This window comes from Chaetodon trifascialis, chromosome 16 (genome assembly GCF_039877785.1).
Source record: "Chaetodon trifascialis isolate fChaTrf1 chromosome 16, fChaTrf1.hap1, whole genome shotgun sequence".
NCBI classification, from domain to species: domain Eukaryota; kingdom Metazoa; phylum Chordata; class Actinopteri; order Chaetodontiformes; family Chaetodontidae; genus Chaetodon; species Chaetodon trifascialis.
In genome coordinates, this window is record NC_092071.1 from 18,259,230 (window position 1) to 18,284,831 (window position 25,602).

Here is a 25,602-nt window from a genome sequence, read left to right on the forward strand (position 1 = left end):
GGAGGTCTAAATGAAAATTTGGCTGTATTGTTTGAGGCACTGGATAACACTCTGAAAGGAGAGAGCGATAACACCTTTTCCTGAGCACACTTGCCAGGTATTAGGCTATAGAATATAAATCCATCTATTTTCATGTGAGAAGTTTAGTCTGAAGTACATCACTGTCGTACCTTGTGTTGATTTACACACATCTCACAAAACAACTGCCTAAATCCCTTTAATCAACACGTCTACAGCATCTGAACTCTGCAGGACTGCATCATTATTTTTGAATTGAGGGAGCTGGTATTGTCTGCCAGCACTACTGCAGTCTCGGTTTTGTGTAAGAGCATTTATCACTCACTCTCAGTTCACCTCAATTTAACTCAAACTCTTTGTGGTTACTAAAGAAACTCTGTTTGATAGAGAATATTAATTTGCAGAAAGTTTCAAAAGCACTCATCAAAGGCAGTGGTGTGTATTTTTGATGAAAACTTTTTGCTAGAATTTATTTATTCTTAAATCCCCAAATTGGACTTCACAGCTTATGAACTACCAGAAACATATACAGCTGTGCAACCATATTTGGGGATATCCAGTTCAGAGTGATGAAAGCATTTTCAATAAAATCAGGATCCACAGGACCAGTGATGCAAAACTAAACACTCACTCACCGCTGTGCAACCACAGTTGGTGCAATGCTGGCTTAAAGCTTAAAGCAAGATATGGATTTTGAACTTGTTCTATTCGGTATGCAGAAAACAAAATATATTGTCTGGGTAATCTACATTGCTCAGTATCAGTCAGTCTGTCACTTTGGTCCAGACAGACATATATTTGCAGCTATTGGATGGATTGCCATTAAATTTGGTCCAGTCATTCATGATCCCCAGAGGATAACTCTTACTGACTTTGGTGATCCCCTCATTTTTCATCCACCAGCACTATCAAGTTGACACCTTTGGTTTTCAGTGAAATGTTTCCTCAACTGTGTAAAGTTTATGACTGAATACCAGTAAAACAAAATTTGCATCAGCCTTGGCTGTACATTGCATTTTGTGCTAATTAGCCAACATGCTAACACACTAAACTAAGATAACAAGCAATGTAAACATTATACTTGCTAAACATTAGTATGCTAGCATTGCCATTGTGAGCATGTTAGCATGCTGCTTTAAGCATTTAGCGTAAAACACTGATTTACAGGAAGTACAGCCTCTCGAGCTGTTAGCATGGCTGTAGACTCTCAGTCTTGCTTCCTTCATATTTAATATGAAGTTTTGCTCTTGCACAGAGACAGCATGCTTTGTTGTCTTTGATCAAAGTATCTCTAATTCTGTTATCAGTAATTTTTCTTTTTACCATTTATTTATGTTTTGCTTTTGCTTCTGTCAGAATGTCAGTACAGCTTAGGAGTGAGATGAATTTTGTCTATTAGTTGGCGGTTTAAGTGCTGTATGATATGCAGCGGTGCGTTGCTCGCATTTGATTTATGTTGTATTGCATTAATTTGCGTAGTTACTGAGCCACTTATCAGTAATGAGGCAGCACCGGAGAGCATCCAAGAGGGTGTAATAAAAGGATGACAGGGTTGTTGCAAGTGCAACACAAGGATCTAATTAGAAACAATAAGTTTGTCTCTAGAAGCGCCCCATAATAGTAGTTTTAATACTGTGGCTGCAACAAACTTCATAAATGGAGCATTCTACAACATGAAACTGTACAATGGTAAGAACAATTGACTCTACTCATGAAATTACTTTTACTAATTCATTTATTAATTACTTTTACTTTATAGAATAAACAACTTTATATGTTCCATGTAAAATCTACGCACACTACCAAGGCATGCATTCAATAACAACTAATACAAGCTCAAAACTATGAAAGTGCTCAAGCTATGTTCAGTATAGCTGACATTTTACAAATGAGAATTATATATAAACTACATTTACTTGCTCAGATATTCTGTTCCTATCCTGGTTGCTCAAATAACCCAGTTTTGGATTGATGCATGGACTATAAATGTTGTAAGCGATAACTCGGATAACCCAGTTTGTGATCCATTTTATGAGTAACTCAGTCCACCGTTGGATGGTTTTATGGGTTCTGTTGTGTTTGAACTCAGCAAATGTAATCCCCATGTTGATTAAACATGTATGAGTGAGATAATATGCAACATTCCTCTATTTTCTAATAGAGTGCATTTTGAGACTGGGTCATCCGACCAAATGAAATAAACTGCTGCTCTCTAGAGATCATTGCCACTGGTGGCTACAGGAGGAAAGAGCTGTGGCTTTTTGTTACTGGAGTATTCTGATAGTCAGTCAGTTACTGTTTAATGTAAAAAACATTGAAAATGGTTTCTGGTGACAGACTGTATGTCATGACATATTTGTTACAACCACCTCAACTATACTGCATCCTGACCAGTGGAATATTTTCTCTCCCTGTCTCCCCCTCTGCCCCCCTCAGGTTAACCATTCATGCTGAGTGCCCCATGCACCTGGAGGATTTCCCAATGGATGCACACGCCTGTCCTCTGAAATTTGGAAGTTGTAAGTCAATCCTGATGGTCACAACAAAACAGAGTTCAGTGCAAAATTGCACTGCAGAAACAATAGTGATTGTTCTCAGCAGGTGTTAGGTGCCTTTCCTGTCCTGGAAAAACTTCAGAGGACTCAGACTGCACCCACCAGTAGAAATATGATACGACAGGATAACTGTTTTAAGAAGTGTTTCTTTTCAAAGCCAACCAATGGCTTGAAGTGAGAGTGAGAGAGTCCCATGATAAATTCTCACCCAAGAGTCTGCAACCACGCTAGCGGCTCTGTGAGGCTGTACTTAGCTCCAGTGGTGCTTTGAGCTAAATGCTAACAACATGATATCACCCTCACAATGACAATGGTGTAATATACAGGTAATGTTTGCAATGCTCAGTATTTAAGTGCGGGATGTAAGCATGCTAACATTTGCTAATTAGTAGCAGTAAATATAGAGCACAGCTGACACTGATGGGAATGTAATTAGTTTTGCAGCTGGTAGCTGTTCATAAGCCAAAGCATTGGACATCACCAAAGTCAGATGAGAGAATAAAAAAAGATGTTGATTCTCATCCATGTTTTCTACTGTTTACTGCCCAGATGCCTACACCAATAACGAGGTGATCTACCTGTGGACCCAAGGAGATGAAAGGTCTGTTGCTGTGGCAGAGGACGGCTCCAGGCTGAACCAGTATGACTTACTTGGACACGTCATTGGCAAAGAAACCATCAGCTCCAGCACAGGTACGCTATATGCCAACCCAGGCAGTGGTATACATTACACTCTAAATTCAATAACATTTTGAACAGGTAGAGGGTAAGGTCCTAAGCCAAGCAACACACTACACCAGCTTGGAGTTTGCGCAGGCTGCTCAGCCAAACATAATTTCACAGCAGTTTGACTGCTTTTGCGGACACATCAAATTCTATTTAGAGGCAAGATGGTGCGAGCAGTGAAACAAATTTAGCGCCTTTGGAACGAAAACTTAGTTTTCCTGCATTAAATCTGGAGTAAATTAAATTGCCTTTCTTCTTTCCTGTTCATGTACAGTATACTGACACTCTTTTGTGTGTTTTCATAAAGTAACAGTCTGCACTTTCCTCCAGTTTCTGTCGTTTTGGATTCAACTTGCATTATTTCGGTCCATTGAGAAAATGATGAGTTGTCAGCTTTAGGGAAGCTATTCAGCATATTTACAGAGATAATATGAAGAGGTGGGCCAGAGGTGAAAGGCTTATTTCCATTCTGTTTTGGGCTATAGCCCAGAATAAACTTGAATAAGCAGAACATTAAAAGAAAGTCTCACAGCTAAAAGTGTTGATTACATATTCATTTGATCTTAAATGTTCATCGTCGAAACTGCTGCAGAAGCCTTTTATCCGTCACACACAATCAAGACGTATGGTCACACTTTAACGTAAAGGGCTACAGACTGATGTACGCGAGTGACCACGAGACAATTCACAGCAATTATCTGGTAATATCTTAGAGTTCAACCACCTCAGACAAAGTGCTGTTGTAATATTTATTATCTGTTAGAAAAAAATGGTGCTGGTCCACGTGTCCTGGAAGATTTCAATAGTCCAGGCTAATGGGAGAAATTCTGGTCAAGTATTCCAATGTTTTTTGTGTCAAATAGGGACAACAGTTTGAAATTGGTCCAGCATTAGGGTTGGACAATCATCTCTATTTTCTTATCGTCCAATCGTTTTTTACTCAAGATTGCCAATAGGTGATCAGCAGGGGGCTCGCAGGAGTGGGGGGGTGGGGGTCCCAGCACACCATGAAACACCATGGTGTGCCATGGACGACTGGGGGGCAAAATATGTAACAGATACCCCACTAATGGTCAGAAACTGTTGTGAGTTGATTGGTTTTGGCTCGTCCGTTTTCCAACACTTTCATGTTTTTCACAGCTACTGTAGAGGAGGGTGAGGCGAGGGGTACTGAGCTGCAACCTCACCACTAGATGCCATTAAATCCTACAGATTGGTCCTCTAATTCACTGAATTAGATGTGGAAATAGTGGGAGAGGAGCAAGAGGGAGGGTGGAAATCAGACAAGCAGTGTAAGAAAACAGCGCGTAGAGCCGAAATATTTTCATGGCAAAGTCAGGAATTATTTTCACTGGACATTATGACTGGAGACATTTAAATATGGCGGACTTCAACAGATTTTCCAAGTTAAAAACAGCAATTACCGAGTGATACAAACCCTGATTTATTATTAGTTATCATTCACAAAAAGTGTTAGTAGCCAAGCACTATGGATAGAGATCTATCAGGCAAAAAACATCATATAACGACTTAATCAGGTAACAGAGATTTAATTTTGAGAGATTTAATCTGTGGTGATACTGTTTGCTCATGCTCCTCAGGAGGTGAACAGATCTGTCAGAGTTGGCTTGAGTTTGGAGACGAAAACCATCATGAAGCCTCTTTGTTGAATGGCACTCAGCTTGTTTTCCTAGGAAGCATAATGTGTTCGAATAATATCACTTGTGTAACTCTAGCAAGGACACTTACCTTGAGCCCGTCTTTATTGTTGTGCTTTTCAGTGGTTTAACCTTAAGTCAAGCAAATTGCAGAGGTATTTTGAAGGAGCAGGTCTGTCTAGAAATACTAAAATCCAAGGTGGAGTCAACAGGATTGCTTTCATAAACTGGTTCAGCATGTGGTAATGAAAAAATCTAAATTCTTTAAACTTTAAACTGAATGGAGTAGAGTGAGCTGAGGGATGGGAGGATTTGAGCCAGTTCAGCTCTGTTTAGAATCTGCTCTGAAAAAAAAAAACCCTCAGGGAATGAGAGGCAGTTTTTCTCATATCTTTTCAACACAGATTAAGACATGGCAATGAGAGCTGGTGCTCAGGGGAACTGTGAAGTTGTCCATTTGCTGCCTCCAGTGACAAAATCCAAGCTGAAGGAAGATGTTCAGTATCGAGAGTTAGAATGACACAGCAAGATGTTCTTCACATCTGCAGCAAAGAGAGCCAGAGGAAAATTCAAATGTGTATTTAAAGGAAAGCTCCGCTCCGAAATCTAGATTTCAAGACTCAACGGCTAGGCATTAGCTTGACAGGCGGCTCTGAAATGCTGTATGCTGCTCCTTTGAGCAGCTGCAGTCAGACCTCCATGAAGGATCACGCAGCAAACCTTTCAGATTCACCTTTCCAGCCTAGTTTTGGTGAGCATGATAATCAAAGAATTGAAGTAAGGAGGGAAGTTTGCCCTCAACTTAAGGCTTCCTCTGACACATAATTGACCTCCATTTTCTTGTAGTAGGTGACAAAGAGTGCAGGTGCTGCTTTGCCACGGCCGTCTAACTCCTTTCACAGAGGACAGTTGTATCATCAAATGTGCCCCAAAACATTTGAGCCAGTAATGTCTCGCGTCATTTCATTTGTCCACTTTCTATGCTTTTTTGAAACTGAGGTCAGTCATGTGACCTCTGCCACTTTGGAATATTCCTAAGCACATGACATCTTTTTAATCAACATTTTCCATGTTCATATGGTTTAATGGCTCATCTATGGGACTGAGGATAATACTATGAGGTACTTTGATGATGCAACCGTACATGTTAATGTTTTAACTTTAATAAACCTTACTTTGAATATTTCAGCTTGTGTTGCTCCCAGCCGGGCATAGCTGGTTTAATAATTATGTCCTTGTGTATCTCTCTCCATCTCTTTCTATGTTTCTCTTCTTTCCCACAGGAGAATATGTAGTGATGACAACATATTTCCATTTGAAAAGGAAAATTGGCTATTTTGTGATTCAAACCTACCTCCCGTGCATCATGACTGTCATTCTTTCTCAAGTCTCCTTCTGGCTAAACAGAGAATCGGTTCCTGCTCGCACTGTATTTGGTGAGTGCCATCTTGTGTTTTTAATCCAACTCGAAACAAAAGAAAATGGACTAAATGATTAATTGAACGGGTTAGATCATTTGGTGGTGCTTTGTGAGGTATGAGGTAAGAGTAAAACAATTGTGCAGAGCTGCATTTGTTCACATCATCAGATGATTCAGCAAACTGCGAAACCAGTGGAGGGTTTAAAAAAAACGGTTCCCCTTGAAAAGTTCTAATTAACATAACGATGTACAAAACATAGCTTGGTGCATTTAAGTGCACGTGGGCATGAATGAGTAATTTATTTTTCCAAAGCTGTTATCACAGTATTGACTTTGCCCCAACTCTGTGACTGCAAGCTCTAATTAATCAAAGATAAGTCGAAGCAAAGCTGGAAAGTATAAAATTGGAAAAGTGTGGCAGGTGATGGACGAGCCGTTGCAGCTCTTGAAGAGGATGTTCGGCTGATTTGTCAACTATATAAACAGCCGGCCTGGTTCGACGTGTTATTACTCACTGAGCTTGAGGTAATTTAGAAACAAACAGACACATCAGTTCTGAAAACAGAGATAATCCCACCAAAGTTACCGTGGACTCTTAATAAGGGTCGGATCACACGTTTGCAGCTGTGGAAGAAAATAAATCAGAGGATCAAATCCTCAGCGTTTAGTCTCCGAAAACAGTCGCTGTTCATAAAAAAGACATGTAACCAAACCCAGGCTTTTACAAGAATATCTTATATTATACAAACAATGCTATTTAAAAAGGTGCGTACACTTGGCCGTCTTATCACCCCTTTGTACTGTGAATAATAAGAGATTCAATTTGTCCTTCTAGCCCATCCATGTTAAGAACATTACGTCTGCTTAAATCACCCCGTACTCCATCAAAACACAGATGTAATTTTCCCTTCCCCTTACTCTTCCAATTGTTGTTGTGCTGCATAATCTCTGAATGTGCCCCTTAACCTGTGTTTGCTGAATAATAAGCATTCTGATTTGGAGATGAAGTACACATGAAGTAGCACACATTGTACAATAGATGCTGAATAGCATGCAAAGCAAGGAGCCGTTTTCATCATGCAGGCCTGGAAATGAGGACTCTTACAGCTACCTATTCCCTTGCATTTCTCTGAATAATCACAGCTCCTTCAGTTCTCCACATGCACACAAACACACCGACAAGAGCATTTTTCCCCGGGGCGGACATCTGAAAATCATTTCAGTCACACATGAAATTACATTTTAGAGGACAATTTCCTTCACATGAGCAGAGGAGCTGTAATCAGTGTCATTTTTCCAGACTGAAACATTTACAGTGAAAGACACAGTTCCCAACAGTGTTCACGTCTTTGTATTTTTATGCTCACACAGTCGCATTGATCAGCTGAAATAAGGATATTTCGTGTCATCAGCGACTAAACTGATTAGCATTTCTGTTGTATTTCGTAGGCATGATTAAATACTATATCAGGTTTTACAGTGTCACATCAAGATTTACCGGCGGCGTCTTACTAAAGGATGTATTCACTGGTATTACAAGCACCTCCATGTCCTTAAATTCTCCAACAGCAGTTTAGCAGCTCCCTTTTTTTGAACACTGCGCCGATAAAGAGTACTTTCCCAATGAAGGAGTAATAAACTAATTAAACAGAAACACAGCACACAGTTAAAATGTTGGAGACAAGTTATGAAAAACCAGAAAATAAACCAATCTCCGTCTTTGAAGAAAGTGAATAGCTGCCGATCAATCTTTTTGTCAGAAATTCTAATTTCTCACCCAGGCCTCACTGAAATGAGTTGACCTCCCCGTTCTGCGGCTCAGTACTTATTTTTAGAGCCCACTGTGTATCTATTTTTCATCAGATCAGATAGGTTTGAACAGATGAAGTGATTGCTTTTATGTGGTTGGATGGGCAACTATTGTCCGGCCCACGTTTCATTCCCAGCAGCACTGAAAAAGTTTCAAAGGTTTTACGACAAAGGGTTCGCTTCCAGATGAATTAATTGTTGTAGATGGAGGTCTGTTTTCACTGTCAGTCTCACTGTAGCTGACCTTTGCACATAATCGCTTACTTGAGATTGCTTGCACTAAGACGACGCGTGTCTGCATTGACATGGCTTTTTCCTGCAGATAGTTTGGAACTTGCACAGCTTTAATAGTACAGCCTGACTATGTGATGGTTCATTGCATTGAGACAGTAGTTCTCTGTAGGTTGAACCTGCAGGACTGACCCAGTGCACTTGTAAATTTGTTAGCATTATATGTCTCTACTTTCTGATTTCCTCGCAGCAGGACCATCAGTTTTTAAGCTTACGTACTTTAATTTTACTTCGTAAGCCCCAGAAGTCATTTAGATAATTGAGCCAAATTGGGCACTTTAAACCTGTCTGAAGCTCCTCATGACGTGGCCTTAGTAGAAACTGTTTTAAAGCTGCACACAGCCTCCTCGTTTCCAAAACACTGTAAACAAATGAAGTAAAATCCCTTCAGAAGTGATAAAAAGCAACCTGTGCAAGATTTGACGCAGGTGTTGAAAAACTGACCTTTCCTTTCTGTGTTTGCTCGAAAAAAGAATTGATTTACTGACATTTTCCTTTTCTCCCCAGGAGTCACCACTGTCCTAACCATGACCACCTTGAGCATCAGTGCTAGAAACTCCCTTCCGAAGGTGGCCTATGCCACTGCCATGGACTGGTTCATGGCTGTGTGCTATGCCTTTGTCTTCTCTGCCTTGATTGAGTTCGCTACAGTCAACTACTTCACCAAGCGCAGCTGGGCATGGGATGGGAAAAAAGAGGGCATGGAAATAAGGGTGAGTGATTCTTATTTCTATGCATATTTTTTACAATTTATGGACATGACACACGTGCACCGACATTCACAATTACAAACACGTCATCCTAAAAACAGAGTGAAACAGTCTTTTGGAAAGGAGTCTCCCTTCTGACTTTTTTCTTCTCATTAAACTCCAGATTAATTGTTCCCCATCTTTTTTGATTTGATAACCTTATTAAAAAATGCTCCAAGTTGCTCACTAAGTCCTCATTTTACACTGGAGGAGCGACGAGGGCAAATTGCACTTTGGAAACACTGATGGAAAGTTCCCTCCTTAAAGCAGCCTGGAGTACTCTGTAAAGACTATAAAGAGAGATTTTATTTATTCATTAACAGCCAAATGGAACAGGGACAGCGGGGCGGAACAGTGAGAGCCGAAGCTGAGGTAAACTCCCAGAGACACTGGCCCTGATTTATGATGGCAGCATATGTTCAAGTCTCATCCTAAAGTCAGTGTAGTCAGCTTATTCTCCCCACAAAAGATGGCACCCTTACATCTAGTCTGCACGTTACGGACACTCTGATTAAAAAGTGAGTGTGCATTATTTAAAATGAATCACCTGAGGCTGACTTTTTTTATTTTAAGCATGGAACCTAATAAATCACATCTTACACATTTTAATTTGTCAATAGTGTGGGCTGTTGTTTATGAGGATACTAAAGGACGGGGGGTGAATTTGTATCAAGGTGGTAAAGTAGAAATACAGATTACTGAATTACTTTGGCATTAAGTCGTTTTTATGTGCTTGACTCAATTTAAGGACTGTGGTTTTATTCGGAGGTTGAGGGGCCTTAACAGGATGCTTTTCTCTGAGGCTATGATGGAGTCACATAAATAAAACCTGACGAGTTCCTCATGGCAACCTCAGCGCTTAAATTTACCAGGATTTCTATGATGTTTTATAACTGATCACATCAAATGAAATGGATATCAAAGCAGGCAAAGAGAAGCAATGAGGAAAATTAAAGCGCTCGCTCCACTTGTGCTGACTGTATGAAATGCTCATTTTTCTCTGGTATTAATGTAGCCTATAGCTTCAAAGAGGCTCATTCGTTCAGTAATGTAGGGAGCATTATCTTCCACGTGATTGACACGATCACATGATTGACGGAATCAGGTGTCGATAGCCTGCTGTGGTTTGATTGACAGTGCTGAGGAGTGGACTATGAAACATGATGTTTACATCAGTTAATCAATAATGTATGGTTTTCTCAGATGTTTTCTGAGATCAGTTAACTAAGCAGATCTTCACATGGTGTTGAGAAGGTGTCAAAGAACAGCATCAGATCTGAAGCTGTTTGTGAACCACATGTGGGGCTTACAAAGTCACACTGATGACTGACAGCGAGAGAGCTGGCAGACTCCACCATACGGCGTGTTTGCATTTCTCACGTTAGAAACAGATGCAAGAAAATGTAAGCTTTTAGTACTTTCCTGTATATTGAATTAATTTCTTTTTAACCTGATAAGAGTCCCATTGAAACCTGGTAAAGATGGCGGCACAAACACAGTGCTATAACAAAAATAAACAATACAGACAACATAAGCAGGCTGAGGGCAATTACTGCTTGTCCAGCTAAACTAAGTAGAATGGATCGATGGTGGAGGCATTTCTATTTCTAAATGAGTCAGTACATATTCAGTTACAGGTGTTATGCTTGTGAAAATGTGACACTCTTCTCTACAAAACAATACTGTCCTTGTGGTAAACAGTTGCGATCAGACCTGTCAACCTTCCCCTTTTTCCCAGGATCCTCCCATATTTTACCCCTTTCTCTCGCTGTCCTGCCGTTTAGATATTATCCCATAAATCTCCTATATTTTTAACCTTTCTAAAAAAAAAATGGCTCTAGCATTGACGGGAGGCATAACTGCCTATTTGTTGTGTTTGTTACATTCCCCTCTGGTGCTGCACGTCATTCACTCAAATGGCACCCACCTATAAAACTACGAAGAAGAAGTTGGATGGAGTAAATGCTAAAAGTTTGCGCAAATACCTCACCAGATGGGAGGAGGCTGACCTGAACTTAATGAAGAGCAACGTCAGTCAAAATCAGGCTTTTTGTAAAATATGCCGCTCAGATTTTAGTGTGTCACTCAGAGAGAAAAGCGACAAATCTGCCAAGCATACAGTAAGAGCCCAAGAGGCACAGAAACATCAATGGCTGCATTTATACTACGTCATCCATTTTCATCATCACCTTCTCTTTATTTCATTTAATCTAATTACACATTTATATAACAGAGGGATGTTCGGCATTTCACTTTCAACCAGGTATCTGATTCTGACCACCTAGCTGTGTCACTTAATGTTCCTTGATGCTCTGATATTTTAAAGCCAGCAGATGCGTAGTGGTGATGTAAGGATCCACTGTGTGTATCCTTGTCAAGTGTAAGGGCTATGTGGACAGTGGTAAGGGTGATGGGACGGTCCAGGGCAGGACACTGGAAAACTTCCCTTGTTTTCAAATCCCAGTGTTGACAGGTGTGGTGGCGATAGGTAAAAGGACGCACGTTGCCGTGAGCACATAAATAGCTGGAAAACTTCTATCAGCCGCAGACACAACATGAAACAGAGCACATTTCTTCTGCTGTGACAGACAGTGCCACAAATCTATTTTCTGCTACTAATGTACAAACTGTTTGACACAATCAGTACAGCCTCTCCAGTTTTTTATAGCTTGACATTTGGTCCTCTGAGTGATTGGCAGAAATGCATAGTGCTGCCACAGAACTTTTTCAGCGGTAGGGATAATTTGCGGCGTTACATTGCAGCCCAGTGGAGGGTTTTTTCTTTTCTTTTCTTTTTTTTTTTTTTGTTCTTTTGATGCCTCGTCTTAATGGCAACAGCCTGGGCTGCCGTCTCGGGGGCTGTGCTGAGCATGCAGTTGTCATGATAGATAAAAAAGAATGGGGTCACAGAGGGAGACAATGCACTCCTATCATCACACTCCCTGCTAGAATCAGCTACTGGAAAGCAAAGGGATCAGACTACACATGCTTTTTCCCCCCTTTTTGACATATTTACAATAAATTAAAACGAGAACCTTTAGAAAGGGAACCTATAAGAGCAGAGTGTCTTTCAGAGAGCTCAGTGAGCCCTTTTGAAAATACCGTCCCCAGTCATCAGAGGCAGGGTCTCAGCCACCACGCTTACCGGAACCAAACGATGACCTCATCGCCCCCAGGCTCCTTCTTTTTTAGGACTGAAATGGTGAGCTGGAGACGAGTCAATGTGCACTAATTTACCTTGCTGGTTATAGAGCCATTTTCTTCTTTTTTTTGCCTAACATTCTGTTTGACAAGTGATCTACCTAATTAGCTCTCCCCTCACCGGCTGAAGGTGTGCTTATTACAGAAATTAGCCGATGGGGAGTTTGGTTGAGATGAAAGCCTGCGTATTCTAGGCTCTCCATGACACATGATTGGACACCACTGTGTTAGATATTACGTGCTGGATTTATCAGCAGAGGCAGCAGTGCTGGCTCATCGTGCAGCGACTTCACTGCTGCAGCACAAGTTAAGACATTTAAGACATTTTGAGAGTCCAGTGTGTGGGATTTAAGGAGTCTATTGACAGGAATGGAACGAAGGTTTTCATAATTATGTTTTCATGAGTGTAAAATCACCTGATATTAAGAAGCATCGTGTTTTCCTTACTCGGTAAGTGGTCTGACAGAGGCTACTCTCCTGTTCAGGCAACGCTCCTGATGTAGCTTTTTCATTGTTTCCAACAGATATCTGACAGCCACAAATTCTTCAACAATCTGCCGATGTGGTTGCACTTCTGAGAGTTTGTTGTGAAGTGATGAGCTCTTGTTAGCTTGCTACCTCTGCGTGTGTCTGAGGCACCAAGTTTTTCTCTGTTCATTAGGCTTAGTTGCTGTGAAAAAATGTTTATAGTGGCAGAGAATACCCTGTGTGAATTGCATCCACATTTTGGCAATTTATGCAATATTTCAAGATTCAAAGTTGATCTTGTTTCTATTATCATATTGGGCTATTCTGTCTGTGTGTTTTGCATTGCAGAAACCATAGGGCCCTACATTAACCCTGGATACAGAGAATTAATCAGTGTTGCAGTATAACAAATGGCCGTTTTTGATCTCTGGTGAAAAGCAGATATTTGCTGCTGTTTTAGGAAGTAAGTCTGAATGGGAAATGAAAAAGATAAACACAGGAACAAGTAAAAGGAAAGAAAAAGTGTTTGGAGGAACCAGTGTTTCCTTTGATTCGGCATCACAAAGAGTGTTTAATTAACACTAATTGCAGATAACCTGCAACACAACCTGCAGTGATGAGATCAAGCCCAGGCCACCTCTACAACGACCAGTTTACAGAAAATTTGGTTGTGCCACTATAACAATCTCACACACACACACACACACACACACACACACACACACACACACGCACACACACACACACACACACACACACACACACACAGGGACACAAATGGGGACAATGTGGCTCCCCAAACACAGTCTGCTCGTACACCCACATGCTCACATACTTGAGGCTATTAAATATGCCAACACCTCATCTTCAATCTTAGACAGGGACAGACTGTCACAAGGTTCAGTTACACGCACACATGCACACACTGAGCTCCACACAGCAGGACTACAGCGAGACACAATTGCCCACAGGATACTTAATCACACTCATAAAGAAATTCTGATGCAACAATTTGCAGAAGTTATCAAGGCAAGGTCAATAGATGCTTTGTGTTCGGGGGGTATTTGTGCCTGCAGCTAGCCAAATGACTTTGAATAGTGCGCAAAAATCTCTGGCCGGAAGTAAATTATGTGCTGTGTCACATTAGGTTTATAAAAACATGCATACAGCCCAATGCCACATGCGGTTTCTCAAATAATTAGACCATATAAATGACTGCACTGGCGAGCTAAGCTAGCGACAGAAAATTACTTTGCTTGCCTCACTTGTCAGGTTACTGGGCAAAGAGCATCTGTAAAGCCAAGGACTGAGGAGTTTAGGGGGCTATGATTAAGGTCATATGACACGTTATAGTAGTCATTGGCTTTTCCTGCTGATGTAAGCTATCGCTGTGATAGAGAAGGCGCATGGTGGTGTTAGACGTTTAGAAATCGATATCCTGGGAAAGGATCTGGTTATCCAGGGGCTATCAGTGCAACGCTTTCTCTCTGTGTACTAATTGACTTGAGATAGAACCCTTCAGGCAGCGGCTCACCATTTCTCTGTTTAATACAATCAACTGTCTGCAAGGTTTGTTAGCTCTCTACAAGCCTTGCTGTCCTTGCAGTGGAGCTTGAATCATTCTCCTTCTGTTGTCCTGCTCACTTGAAAAGGAAACACTGATTACATTGAGCATGTTTCCTCTTCTAGCCTGGTGCCTCCATCACCTTGAACGAATAGTCTGAGCGTTATCAACCACATAAACGCATATATTATTCTACAGATGGCCAGATTTGACATTACAAAAACGGTCTCCCTGTCAGGATATCCCGTCCACAGGTCCTGGAATGTTTAAATGTCTCAGGCAAATGGACGAAATTCCAGTCAAATATTTATGTTTATGGATCCTATTTTTACCATGTTTTTGTGCCCAAGTGACTAATGGGGACAGTTTTTAAAATTGGTCCAGAATTGAGCGTGAGCACTGCAGCTAGCAACTACGAAACATGCTACAGCGTAATCCCTCATCGATTTAAATCCATTAAATATGTTTGTTTTTGCCACTGACAGGCTCAGATTGTCACCAGACTCCATTTACAGAAGCAGTAATTTTATCATCGCAAAACGCACTTCATTCAAACTCAACAGAAACAAAATAAAAGTCAGCGAAATCTTCTAGATTTGTTTTTTGCTGTTCCAACAATTACCTCCAACCCTGGACTGGTCAAAATACCCTAAATTCACCAATTTAGATGTGAAAATGTGGAGAGAGGCGCAAGAGGGTGGGCGGACATCAGAGAAACAGCAGGAAAGCAAGCGTGTAGAGCCAGAATATTTTCAAATCTAACTCAGGAATTATTTCCCCAACCGGAGAGATTTTAATATGTCGGAATTGGATTTTCCAGATTTAAAAAAAAAACAGTAATTACCAGATAACGGAAACCCTGCTCCCTGTGCACCGCTGTGATCCAGTGGTCCAGTTCAGACAGTGGACAAACATGCAAAGCATATTTTGTCACATGTAAAACCATATTTCTACCTCAATGTGAGAGTGCATATGAATACTGGGAATAAAGACCGAACAAAACATTTGGTGATGAGCTGTGTGTGGAGAGAGATCCACCATGAAGAATTTTGGAGGTGGAGGGGGGGGGCATTAGTTATGCTAATTAAAAAGATGGAGTCAAAGGAAAAGGAAGGGAAAATAAATGAAGCTGAAAAAGTAGAGCAGAAATTAAAGCTGGGCTCAAAGCAAGAGTGAAAACTGGGAGCACTGAAAGTGAAACACCATTACATGACACATGCAGCTTCAGTTTTGCTGCAGATCTTAAAGTGGTCACAGTGGGGATGAGCGGTGTGAAGGAAATGACCCCGGCACAGGCTCACACACAGGAAACTAAAACCCTGCTCGGTGATCAATCTCAGTGCCCTACTTGTTCTCTCGCATGTACCGTGTGCGCTGCACTGTACTCTTGTGGGCTGACAGGATCCTCTGGTGATGCAAGTTTAGCTATGTGAGTGCACCAATTCAGCAAATGCGATTTCAATATGAAAGACAGTCTAATGATTTCTCTCTAGTATTAGGAAGAAGGCAGTTTTCTCCAGCCAGCTTTATCACACAGAGCCTTTGTCGTGTTTGTTTTATCACAAGCTGTTTGCCTGAAGAGGCCTGGCTGTCAGACATGTTTTCGGGCACCGCTCTTTTTGCTTTGTTTCTAATCTTGCTCTGTGCTGCTACGGCTACCGTTAGCAGTATCAGACGCCAGTCCAGCCTGGTTCTGCAGTGATGCAAAATATGATTGTTCCTATTTGTGTACTCTTAATTTTACCAGCCTGATCATCTCGTCATGACTTTTTATCATGACCTTTTTGCTGCAATCTAGATTTGTATGATGCAGATTTGAATTGACAATATTAGTAGTGTAAAATGTTCAAAAGTTAGCTAGATACTGATGAATAGAGTATGTAAGTTGGGTAATTTTAATATAATTGGTAAACTTTTTTTCTTTTCTACTTTTCTTTTCAGGAACCGTTTCAGGCTAACATGGCCAGGATTAAAGATATGGTTAGGCTTTTGTTTTGTTCTTGTGTGTGTCGTGTCTCGTGGTGTTGCTTCTATTTCCTCTTTATGAGTTCAAATGGAAGTATTGTTGAGTCTGGTGCTTCGCCCCTGACGACCTTTACTGCCTTCTTCCTTTTCAGAGAAGAGAATCTGCGACTTTGTCCAAAAAGGCAAACAACACCTTCAACATTGTTGGAACGACCTACGCCATCAACGTAGCTAAAGACCAGGGTTTAACGACCATTTCCAAGAGTGCAACCGGAGCGTCGGCCAAACACCCCTATCTCCATAAAATGGATGACCCCTACACGGAGGCCAAGAAGTCCTACAACCGCGTCAGCAAAGTGGACAAGATATCACGCATCATTTTCCCAGTTCTGTTCTTCATCTTCAACCTAGGCTACTGGGCCACATATGTCAACAGAAAGCCCGCGATCATGAAGGCAAACAACCTAAACTGAATTTGACCAAATGTTAGGCTTGATCTGGTTTGTTTTGGAGGGTAGACAGGTTTGCAGGAGGCCAAGTCCATTACATCTTATCGTGCGTGTGTGTGTGTGTGTGTGTGTGCGTTCCGTGTGTTTTTTCTCGAGGGTTTGTGATTTTGCACGTCCGTATAGATGGAAGGCAAATTTGAACATACAGTAGATTCACATATATTAGCGGACCTGGAGGGAGCGCGCTCTCACGTCAGACTGTGTTTGTGTAGCGTTTCTTTTCTCCCCTCCACACTTAGCTCTGGCCCTGTTCCCTGTTGTGAGTAACCACGTGTTCCTTTGCTGTATCTTGATTGCTTGCTGTTTTGTAGAGTAGTCAAATTGTGTTTTCATTATGTTTTGACATGTTTGCGCTTTGCTTCTAATAAGTTAGAGCAAGCATGCCTTTGAAGTTTTCATTGTAGCTCATTATCGATGATAAGGTTTTGACACGTCCATCAAGTTAACCACATGCATGCATGCATGCACGCACACAGACACACAGTGATGCATCAGAAAAATGCCAGAGGAGCCATTCGGCAGTTGCTTTACTGTGCTCCGTTAGCCAGGGGCAGCCTGTACAGTTCCATAGGAACATCATTAATAATCGTCAGTGTCTGGCCTTCAGCTCACACTGAATCTCAACAGACCCGATGCAGTATCATCTGGAATTGCTTTCGCGTCCCACGGGGCTGCCTGTGCATTTTCTAGTCCAGTGGCTCTTATTGTTTTAACTGGCTGAGTATGTTCAATGACGGAGAAGCTATGTGCCTTGGTGAATACACACATGATAAACAACAATGGCTTTGACACACTCACACTCTCATCTACTGCACACATATGCACAGAGGTCTTTGTGTATAGTACATGCAAACTGGTGTCCACAGGCTCCGTGCACTGCAGTACAGTATGTGGCTGTGCCCCACCCACCCACCGCTCAGGGGCACGAGCACCCAGTGTAAAATTGCTCATTAGTGTGGAAGGTTAACAGACCTCTGCCTGTGAAAAGATGAAGCAAAGAGATTAAAGGATCCAGCGTAGTCCAGAACAATTATCATGTGCATTTATGTTTTGGCTCATGGCGCGGCAGCGTCTCCATGAGCCAAGCAGTCAAAACAAACTACCACCATTACCTCAGACTGAAGTCAAATATCTGAATCGCAGTTTATTATACGTTTTCCATGGAAGTGCAAGGAACATCAGATGTTTTGTACATTCAGTCATACCAGACACTCTGTGTTCCTTTAAGTATATTGGATTTCTTTGTTTTCACTGCAGCTATTTTTTGGCTCAATTATGATTTTTCTGCATTTCTGCCTTGTTTTAAGCCAGATCTTGATTCATGTCGTACTTGTGCCCTTTTATACTCGATTGTGTAGAAGTATATTGGTGTTGATTTGATTGTCTACATATGCTGTACTGTTTTAGTGTTTTGAAATAGACAATATGTCACAGTCATTTAGTATTTTTAGTATTTCGAAACAAATGTTGGAGACGCTCACTAATAACTGGAGACCGTTGCACTGCAAAATACTGCCAATCAGTAGAAAGAACATGAGATAATAACTAACCTGAGCAAACTAAAGGTTAAACTGAAGAAGAGAAAAGGTTTCAGATCAGATTCGTCTCTCGCTGTGGGGATGTCTCCAACTTCTGTTTTCCATTGAAGTGACATCTGTATTTTTGTTATGTGTTGAATTTGGTACATATTTATACAGATGTTATATTATTCTAAAGCAATTTCTGTTGCTTTTTTGCCGGATGCACTGGATATTTTGCATTATCTTAAGTATGATGACCACTGTACTTTAGACCCCAACATGAAGTGGATCTCCTCAAACTGTATCTTCAGTGGTAAGCATAGGAGAAGGAGTGAAACTGTGTTCTGGCCTCTTTAAAAGGTGTGTTTATAACACAAAACACGTATAATGTTTCGGTCATACGTTACTGCATGACAATCTGTACACGTGTATGTCTGCAACCTCCAATAATGGTGTTTGTCACACTGAAATAGGGCTTAGTATCAATGTGTCTGTAGTTCATCACAGTTACTCATCAATTACCTTCTCATAACCTCAGCAACATCTGCATAAATGCACCTGAATTTCAATTATTTGTGCATATTGATGTGATGCTAATAATTTACAGCTGGCACGGAGTTCTGAAAGTGTTTTCACCCTCATTTGGGAGCACACAGATTTTAGACACACACTCACACACACACACACACACACACACACACACACACACACACACACACACACACACACACACACACACACACACACACACACACACCTGGCTCTACATCCATCCCAGTGACAAACAGAAAAAGGAAAAGGGAAGTTAGTTTGCACACAAGTACGGAGACGTATGACCACACAAACTACAATTTCAAACTAGTACTTGCAGGTTCAGCGTAGATCTAACAAAAGAGGATAATTATCCTGCTTTGTGTTTTAATTATTCTTCAAAAACGAATAGATCAGATCATTTCGTAATGATTATGTGTTGCAGTGGGTTGTACTCTTGAAGTGTTATTAAATTATTTGACATCATAGTTAATTATATAGCACACATCCAATCAAAACATGGCAGAAGGCTGCATCCCACATGCAGGACCACAGACACCTTAGAGGACATATTGTCCATTTTAGCCTGAATGTTTATCTCCTGGTAAACCATTTTTATACTCAATCAATACACACACTATAAACACAAACACAGTGACAACACTGACATGATAAACCGTGACACTATAAATTTGTGAGGAACTCATCAAATTTTTATGGTCACATCAAATTACGAACCCGGTGAATGTGTCCTTGTTTAATAGCCATTTTTAATACTTCCTCATATTTTTCAACACCATAGGAAAATAATCATTCTCCTGACAGAGAGTAGCCTTTTGAATCCCATATATTTCACGAGTTACTGTGAGGACTGCTGTGAGGCACCGTGTCTCTTTTTCACATGATTTTTATCATTCTGTCTGAAACAAACTGATTCATGATACACATCAGCTGAGGGTCTATCCAGCCTGCTGGCTGCTGCTAATTCAGGCTCTGATGACACAGAGCGCTAATGTTTATGCATGACTCCTCTGAGTAATATGATCGAGGTACCGTAGGTAAGTCGTCGTGAGAAGCAGCAGCCGCTGAGTATTTGAACTGCCTTTGTGAAATAACTTGCCTCACAGACAGTCATCCTCTGACTGACACAACCTTCTCAGTCATAAATATCACCAATATGCTCACACGCCTTTAGCCAGCTGCCATGAGCCGTATCTTGTATAATGTGGTGACCAAAGATGCATTCACATGGCAATTTCTTTTGAGCTAGGACTGCTCACTAGTGTAAAAGAATCCAATTTACTCCCATCCACACAGAGAAAGCATTTTTGTGGGCAATTAACCATGCGCCCCATAAAAGTTATGAGACCACAATAGTCAGAGAAAGACAAAAACTAAGTGGGTACATCTTTCAGAAGACGTGCATTTTATCAGTAGCTTTAGTTTTTTCATCACTGGGATATTATCAAAAATGGCTTGCCAGGAGTTTAGAGTTTGGTCTGTTTCATTTGTTAAGTTACTCTTGAATGTAATCTGTCATTATACTGTATATTAATACTTTAGTCTTTGCGTCAGACAACCACTTTGACCCATGTCCTGATTGGTCAAAAGAGTTTAAAATTTACTTTCCTGAGCACAACATGCAGGCTTACCTTTTTTTTACTGACATATCTTATGTGTCTGTGTGTAACAAAGAAGGGTAAGAACACTTCCAGATCCACAGAACCACAAACTCTGCACTCTGCAGCCGAAGTACAATGTACAGGAGAATCTCTGTCATCCAGACTGCTCAGACTGAGACACAGCAAACAGAACATGCACCAGTGCAAAGATTCGAGCTGATTGATCAGTTTAAGAGGAGGAAATTGTAATAAAATGGCAGTTTGAAGATGTAAGCATAAAGCATGTACATTTGGCATGTTAGGTCCAGAGTTTGTGGTAATCAGGATTTTCTTGAACATCTTCGTTCCTGAGGGGTTTTGACTAACAGGACTCTACTGTATTGTTGCCATTTAGGTTTTCTTAGGATTGTGTGACTCATGTGGTAAATCTTTTCCTCACAGGGCCAGAGTTAACGTCACAGAAACATGTCATCCTATAAGATACAGTATATTAAGAGTATATTACTATAGGAATATATTTATGCTATTCAGTACAGCATTAAATATTATATGTTTTATATGACATAACCTCTGCAGCGTTGATGCAAATCTCTCGATGGGTAGAAAGTCGTAGGCAAATAGATGAACTTAACAAATGATTATAAACTAAATGGCAACAATTCTAATTGCTCAGAATAGTGTTACCAAGTTGTGAATTTGTAGATATTGTGAAATCAATTCCAATAGTTCTTGTGAATATTGATATGTCACGTCATTTATTTTTACATCTGATGAGTACATGGAGCTCTGTAACACCACGTGTTATGGTAGTTTAAAGACGTACAGTAGAGATAATATTCATCAAGCTACTCACAAGATCAGTACCTTGTGTGCACTTTTCAAATCTAACTGTGAATTAGCAGCTGTCTGCAAGCAGAGTTGTACACACTGTGTTCTCTCTCCAGCTATTTCACTGCATGTCCCTACGCATTGAAAGATCAAAGACTTCCTCCAAAAAGACAGCTCCAGGAACATAGTGGATTTTGTGTTTTTGTTGAGAAGTTGCCCTCTACAGTATATGCTCAGTGACTGGACTCTGTATGTCGTCCTCTCTCGTTCATGGTCTTACTGTATGAGATGTAGCGAATGGAAATGGGGATTAAAAAGGACGTTGTATTTTGTCTTGGAGTTATAAAGCCCTTCTTGGTCGTATTCAAGCCTCAAAGGTGCGCATTTCCAGCACGGTGGACTCATCTGATGTTCCTTTAGAGGCTCATTTGAAAAGTGTTTTTGTCTGATCCTTCGTGTCGTTGTCGAGGCTGTGCATGCGAGTCGTTTCGTTTGTGGTGTTTACACCTTGATTTGTTAGGGATAAAATCAAGCAGTGAGGACATCCTACAGGGAGCACAACACTCAAATCAAAACACAGTCAATTAAAACGTCTCATGATATTTCTGTGAAGTCTGGCAATACATGCAACTCAGAATATGACTATGGTCCATCACACATTAACCCAAAGGTATTTTCAGGGTCAGGATTTACGAAAACTGCTGGTATTTGATGCCAGTGGGAGTACCTGTGCTCCTACCTGACAGCCGCTGGTACAAACACCTGATAAAGCTGGAATACTGCAGTTAGTCAGAGTTGCTTTTGCAGAGCCTAACATGTAAACATGTTTTAAGGCCGCACTGGTTAACTTTGGCCAGAATGTGCTGCAACAATTCATCCATTTAACTTCATGAAAGGATTTATTAAGTAAAGACCGAAAATCCTCAAAAAGCTCTTTCTCTATGAGAAAACTGCCAAAAACTCCCAACAGTTTTGGGTTTCGTAACATCAATAATATCAACAACATCGCTATCTAATCCTGAGATTTCCAAACTGCAGTGGAACAAACATAACGAGCTCAAGAAATGAAATCTACTAAAGTCTGTACAGAGCAATGAAGCAGAGGGGTTTCAATGTGAACATTCCTGAGTATTTCTAATAACCAAGGCTGAGCTGTTGTTGACAGACTTTGAAGGTTAGCATTGCTGTCTGGCTGCGGTCCAGTCCTGGCTGCCCTGTAGGTGCCTTCAACTGCACAGCAATGCTATTATTTCTAAAGCTAAAACGCCTCATTTTTCTCAGCACGCCAGGGAAAATGAGCTCGCTAAAGCCCCCCACATGGACATGTAAGGTTGTTTGCTTGCTTATGCTTGCTATGATAAATGAAGCAATCCATTATACATTTACAGGCTGTTGTTCATACTCGCTCTAGGACCATATAGTGCTTTGTTTTTGTGAGCTGCACCACTGCTGTGCTCATCTGCCTGATCTCAAACAAAAAGAGCAGGCACATTCGAGAATTTGATCGCAGTAAGACACCATCTACTAGGATAGTAGCTCTATCTGCATAACATGCAGCATAGAAAGACGGTACTGACACAAATCACTGAATTACAACAGATGGCAATTTAAACATATTCATAACATGAAAGGCGATATCAGACACATAAACATTAGTCAAAGTAAGGAAGATATGAGAGGTAGTGTAACAACAAATAATTTAAGTGTTGTCAATATATAGTCACTCACAAAAGACATGAGATATTGTACCTACAAACTACACAAATATGGTTTTTACCATAAGCAGCAACCTGGACATCATAGGATGCCTGCTTCATTTCAAGAAAAATACCAAGTAGAGAGCGACATGAGTCATTCATGCATGAAAAACGTGTAATGCAACTGTTTAAGTGTATAATTTGTACAAAATGTACAAACTGATGACCTCAGTTATTATGGTAAGCCAAGGGATGCCAACACTAAACATGCAAATTGCGCTAATGTGCTTCTCTCCATGACGTGCAGTCAGTATTGATGTGCAAACCAGCATGAGAAGGAAGAAGGAAGCTGATCTCCACCGACTCATGAGAGTAGCTCGGGCCAATCCTGTCAGACATAAAAGAGGCTTCCCCCCTCGTTTTTAACGTGTTAACCCTCATTTTAAAAGTGTTCGCCTTTCTATTACTGAGGTTTATTTGTGGGGCTATAGTGACAAACTGTTTCCATCCTTTTTGTCCAGGAATTGCTGTTCTTTACAGTGAATAAAGATTACGTGTTTTCACGTGTCTGTTAGTATGACTGAGTGTTTGGTAAAATGAATGATGAAGTTAATGAAAAACATGTCAGAGAATGCTGCAGCCCAATAACGTGCCCAGTTATTGACTGGTCCACCCAAAAGCCACTCAGGGGAGTCTTAAATCTCACAGAGGATGACATCATCATACTGGAGCCAGCTGGAGGGACACATGTGATGCAGTTCAAAAGGTGCACAAATACATCTCAGCATTTCAGTCAGCAAACACAGATGGAGCAGATTATTATGAATGCAAACTGTGTAAGGTTGATACTTTGCCTCATCATTTCCTGCAAGCAAGCGCACACCAAGTTCAGCACTTGGTGTCAATCTGCAGAAATAACAGACAATAATGAACTCCACCACACCACAATCACATTAGAAAACCTGACGCCAGATTATCTAGAATCCACTTGATGATGCCACCAGTTGTCATGTGGCCTTAACCCAACAAAGCATGCAAACACCGCAGAGAAGAAGCAGATGAACTGAGATGGAAGAATCTTAGCTCAGCAATATCCAGCTGATATTGCAGCAACAGGCAAATGTCATCTGTGCAACAAATTCTTGTTAACTAAAGCATACTAAACTCGCAAAAACTCTTGGCTTGAAACAGACAGTCTACTACGCAATCTACTACGCATAATGTTATGCGGTGTTGCTGAGCAGCAGATGACCTTAAGTATGTGGATAGGAGCTTAAGTTGGTAATAAGTGCAGCTGAGTGCTACAGCGGCAGAAACTATAGCACAGAAGCTCAGCACTTCAGGGGTAATTATGAAAATATTTCACAAACTTAATGCTGAGCTGAATATGAGAAACATGTGAGTGTGACAACCAACCCTGTGCGCGACAAAAGCCTTGAGTTTCCCACGAAGCCAACATTACCAGGAAATAATTATGTGAATGAACTCTTCATAAGTCACATTTATGTCCAAAAAGTCAAAAGACTAAGAATATTCGCCTCAACCAAAAGCAAAGTTCCCCAAAACAACAAGCGAGGTGGAGAACATGTCCTTCACTGGAATACCCATAATTCACCAATGTTTAGTATATGAATAGCATGAAAGCATCAGCATGTACCTGACACATAACAACCAAGAGAAAAGGCCACAGCTAGAACTTCATTCACAATTAAAAGTCAATGTTAGCGGCACTGTAGCAGAAATTAAATGTTTACAGGTGGCAAGAGAGCAACCACAAGGAACTCTGCAGTAGTTAGAGTACACAACCAGCAATCTCGGCGGCCATTTTGCCAAGCTCATAAGCAGACTGAGCAAGGCCAAGGCAAGACTCACAACATGCTAACAGAAGCAGCAAACACATAGCCTACCTAGCTTGTTGAGGTGAAGCAGCTAGCCTCTGCAGCTTAGCAATAGTGAAATCTTTGTGGAGAAGAGTCACTGCGGGGCCAGGCTCCAGACAGCAGGACAAGAACAGTCCACGTCCAGCTTCATGTTTGTGTTTCAGGCCAACAGGTGACAGGTGTGGCAACCCCAGGTACTCCACCACAACCACTTCCTGAGGACACGACTGGCTGTCGGTGAGTCTCAGAATTAGCTGCTAATTAGCAGCAGCGTTAGCAGCAACGGGTTTGTCACATTAACAGCAAAATTAGCTAGTTAGCACTGCAGTAGCCAAACAGGAGTGTGTTGGTGCTGAGAGTTTAAATGTCCCACCTTTTTTTCTAAGGGTGCGTTTGATATGTGTCACAGCAGATAGAGGGTGTCATGTGTCCTCAACCTGAACCAGCGTGAAGGGTTAGCTTGTTCACAGTGGACATTTGAACTTAGTAAGAGCACAGCTGTTGTCAGTAACAATATTGTCTTTGTTCTGTTGAATCCAACTTTACATTACATTCATTACAACCCGTATGTGATTTTTTTTTTTACATTTA

The 25,602-nt window shown here is 41.0% G+C and overlaps 1 protein-coding gene across 2 annotated transcripts in view; it reads left to right on the forward strand.

Moving 5' to 3' along the window:
• Nucleotides 1-23,694, forward strand: part of gabra3 (gamma-aminobutyric acid type A receptor subunit alpha3) — a 91,333-nt gene extending 67,639 nt beyond the window's left edge. The window contains exons 6-11 of one of the 2 annotated variants that reach the window (XM_070982850.1): nucleotides 2,455-2,537; nucleotides 3,123-3,266; nucleotides 6,241-6,393; nucleotides 8,985-9,190; nucleotides 16,401-16,439; nucleotides 16,577-23,694. In XM_070982850.1, the coding sequence (XP_070838951.1) occupies nucleotides 2,455-2,537; nucleotides 3,123-3,266; nucleotides 6,241-6,393; nucleotides 8,985-9,190; nucleotides 16,401-16,439; nucleotides 16,577-16,897 (946 nt within the window). In that variant the 3' untranslated portion in view covers nucleotides 16,898-23,694. The remainder of the gene's footprint in view (nucleotides 1-2,454; nucleotides 2,538-3,122; nucleotides 3,267-6,240; nucleotides 6,394-8,984; nucleotides 9,191-16,400; nucleotides 16,440-16,576) is intronic. The other variant, XM_070982851.1, reaches the window with a different exon arrangement.
• The last annotated feature ends 1,908 nt before the right edge of the window (nucleotides 23,695-25,602 follow it).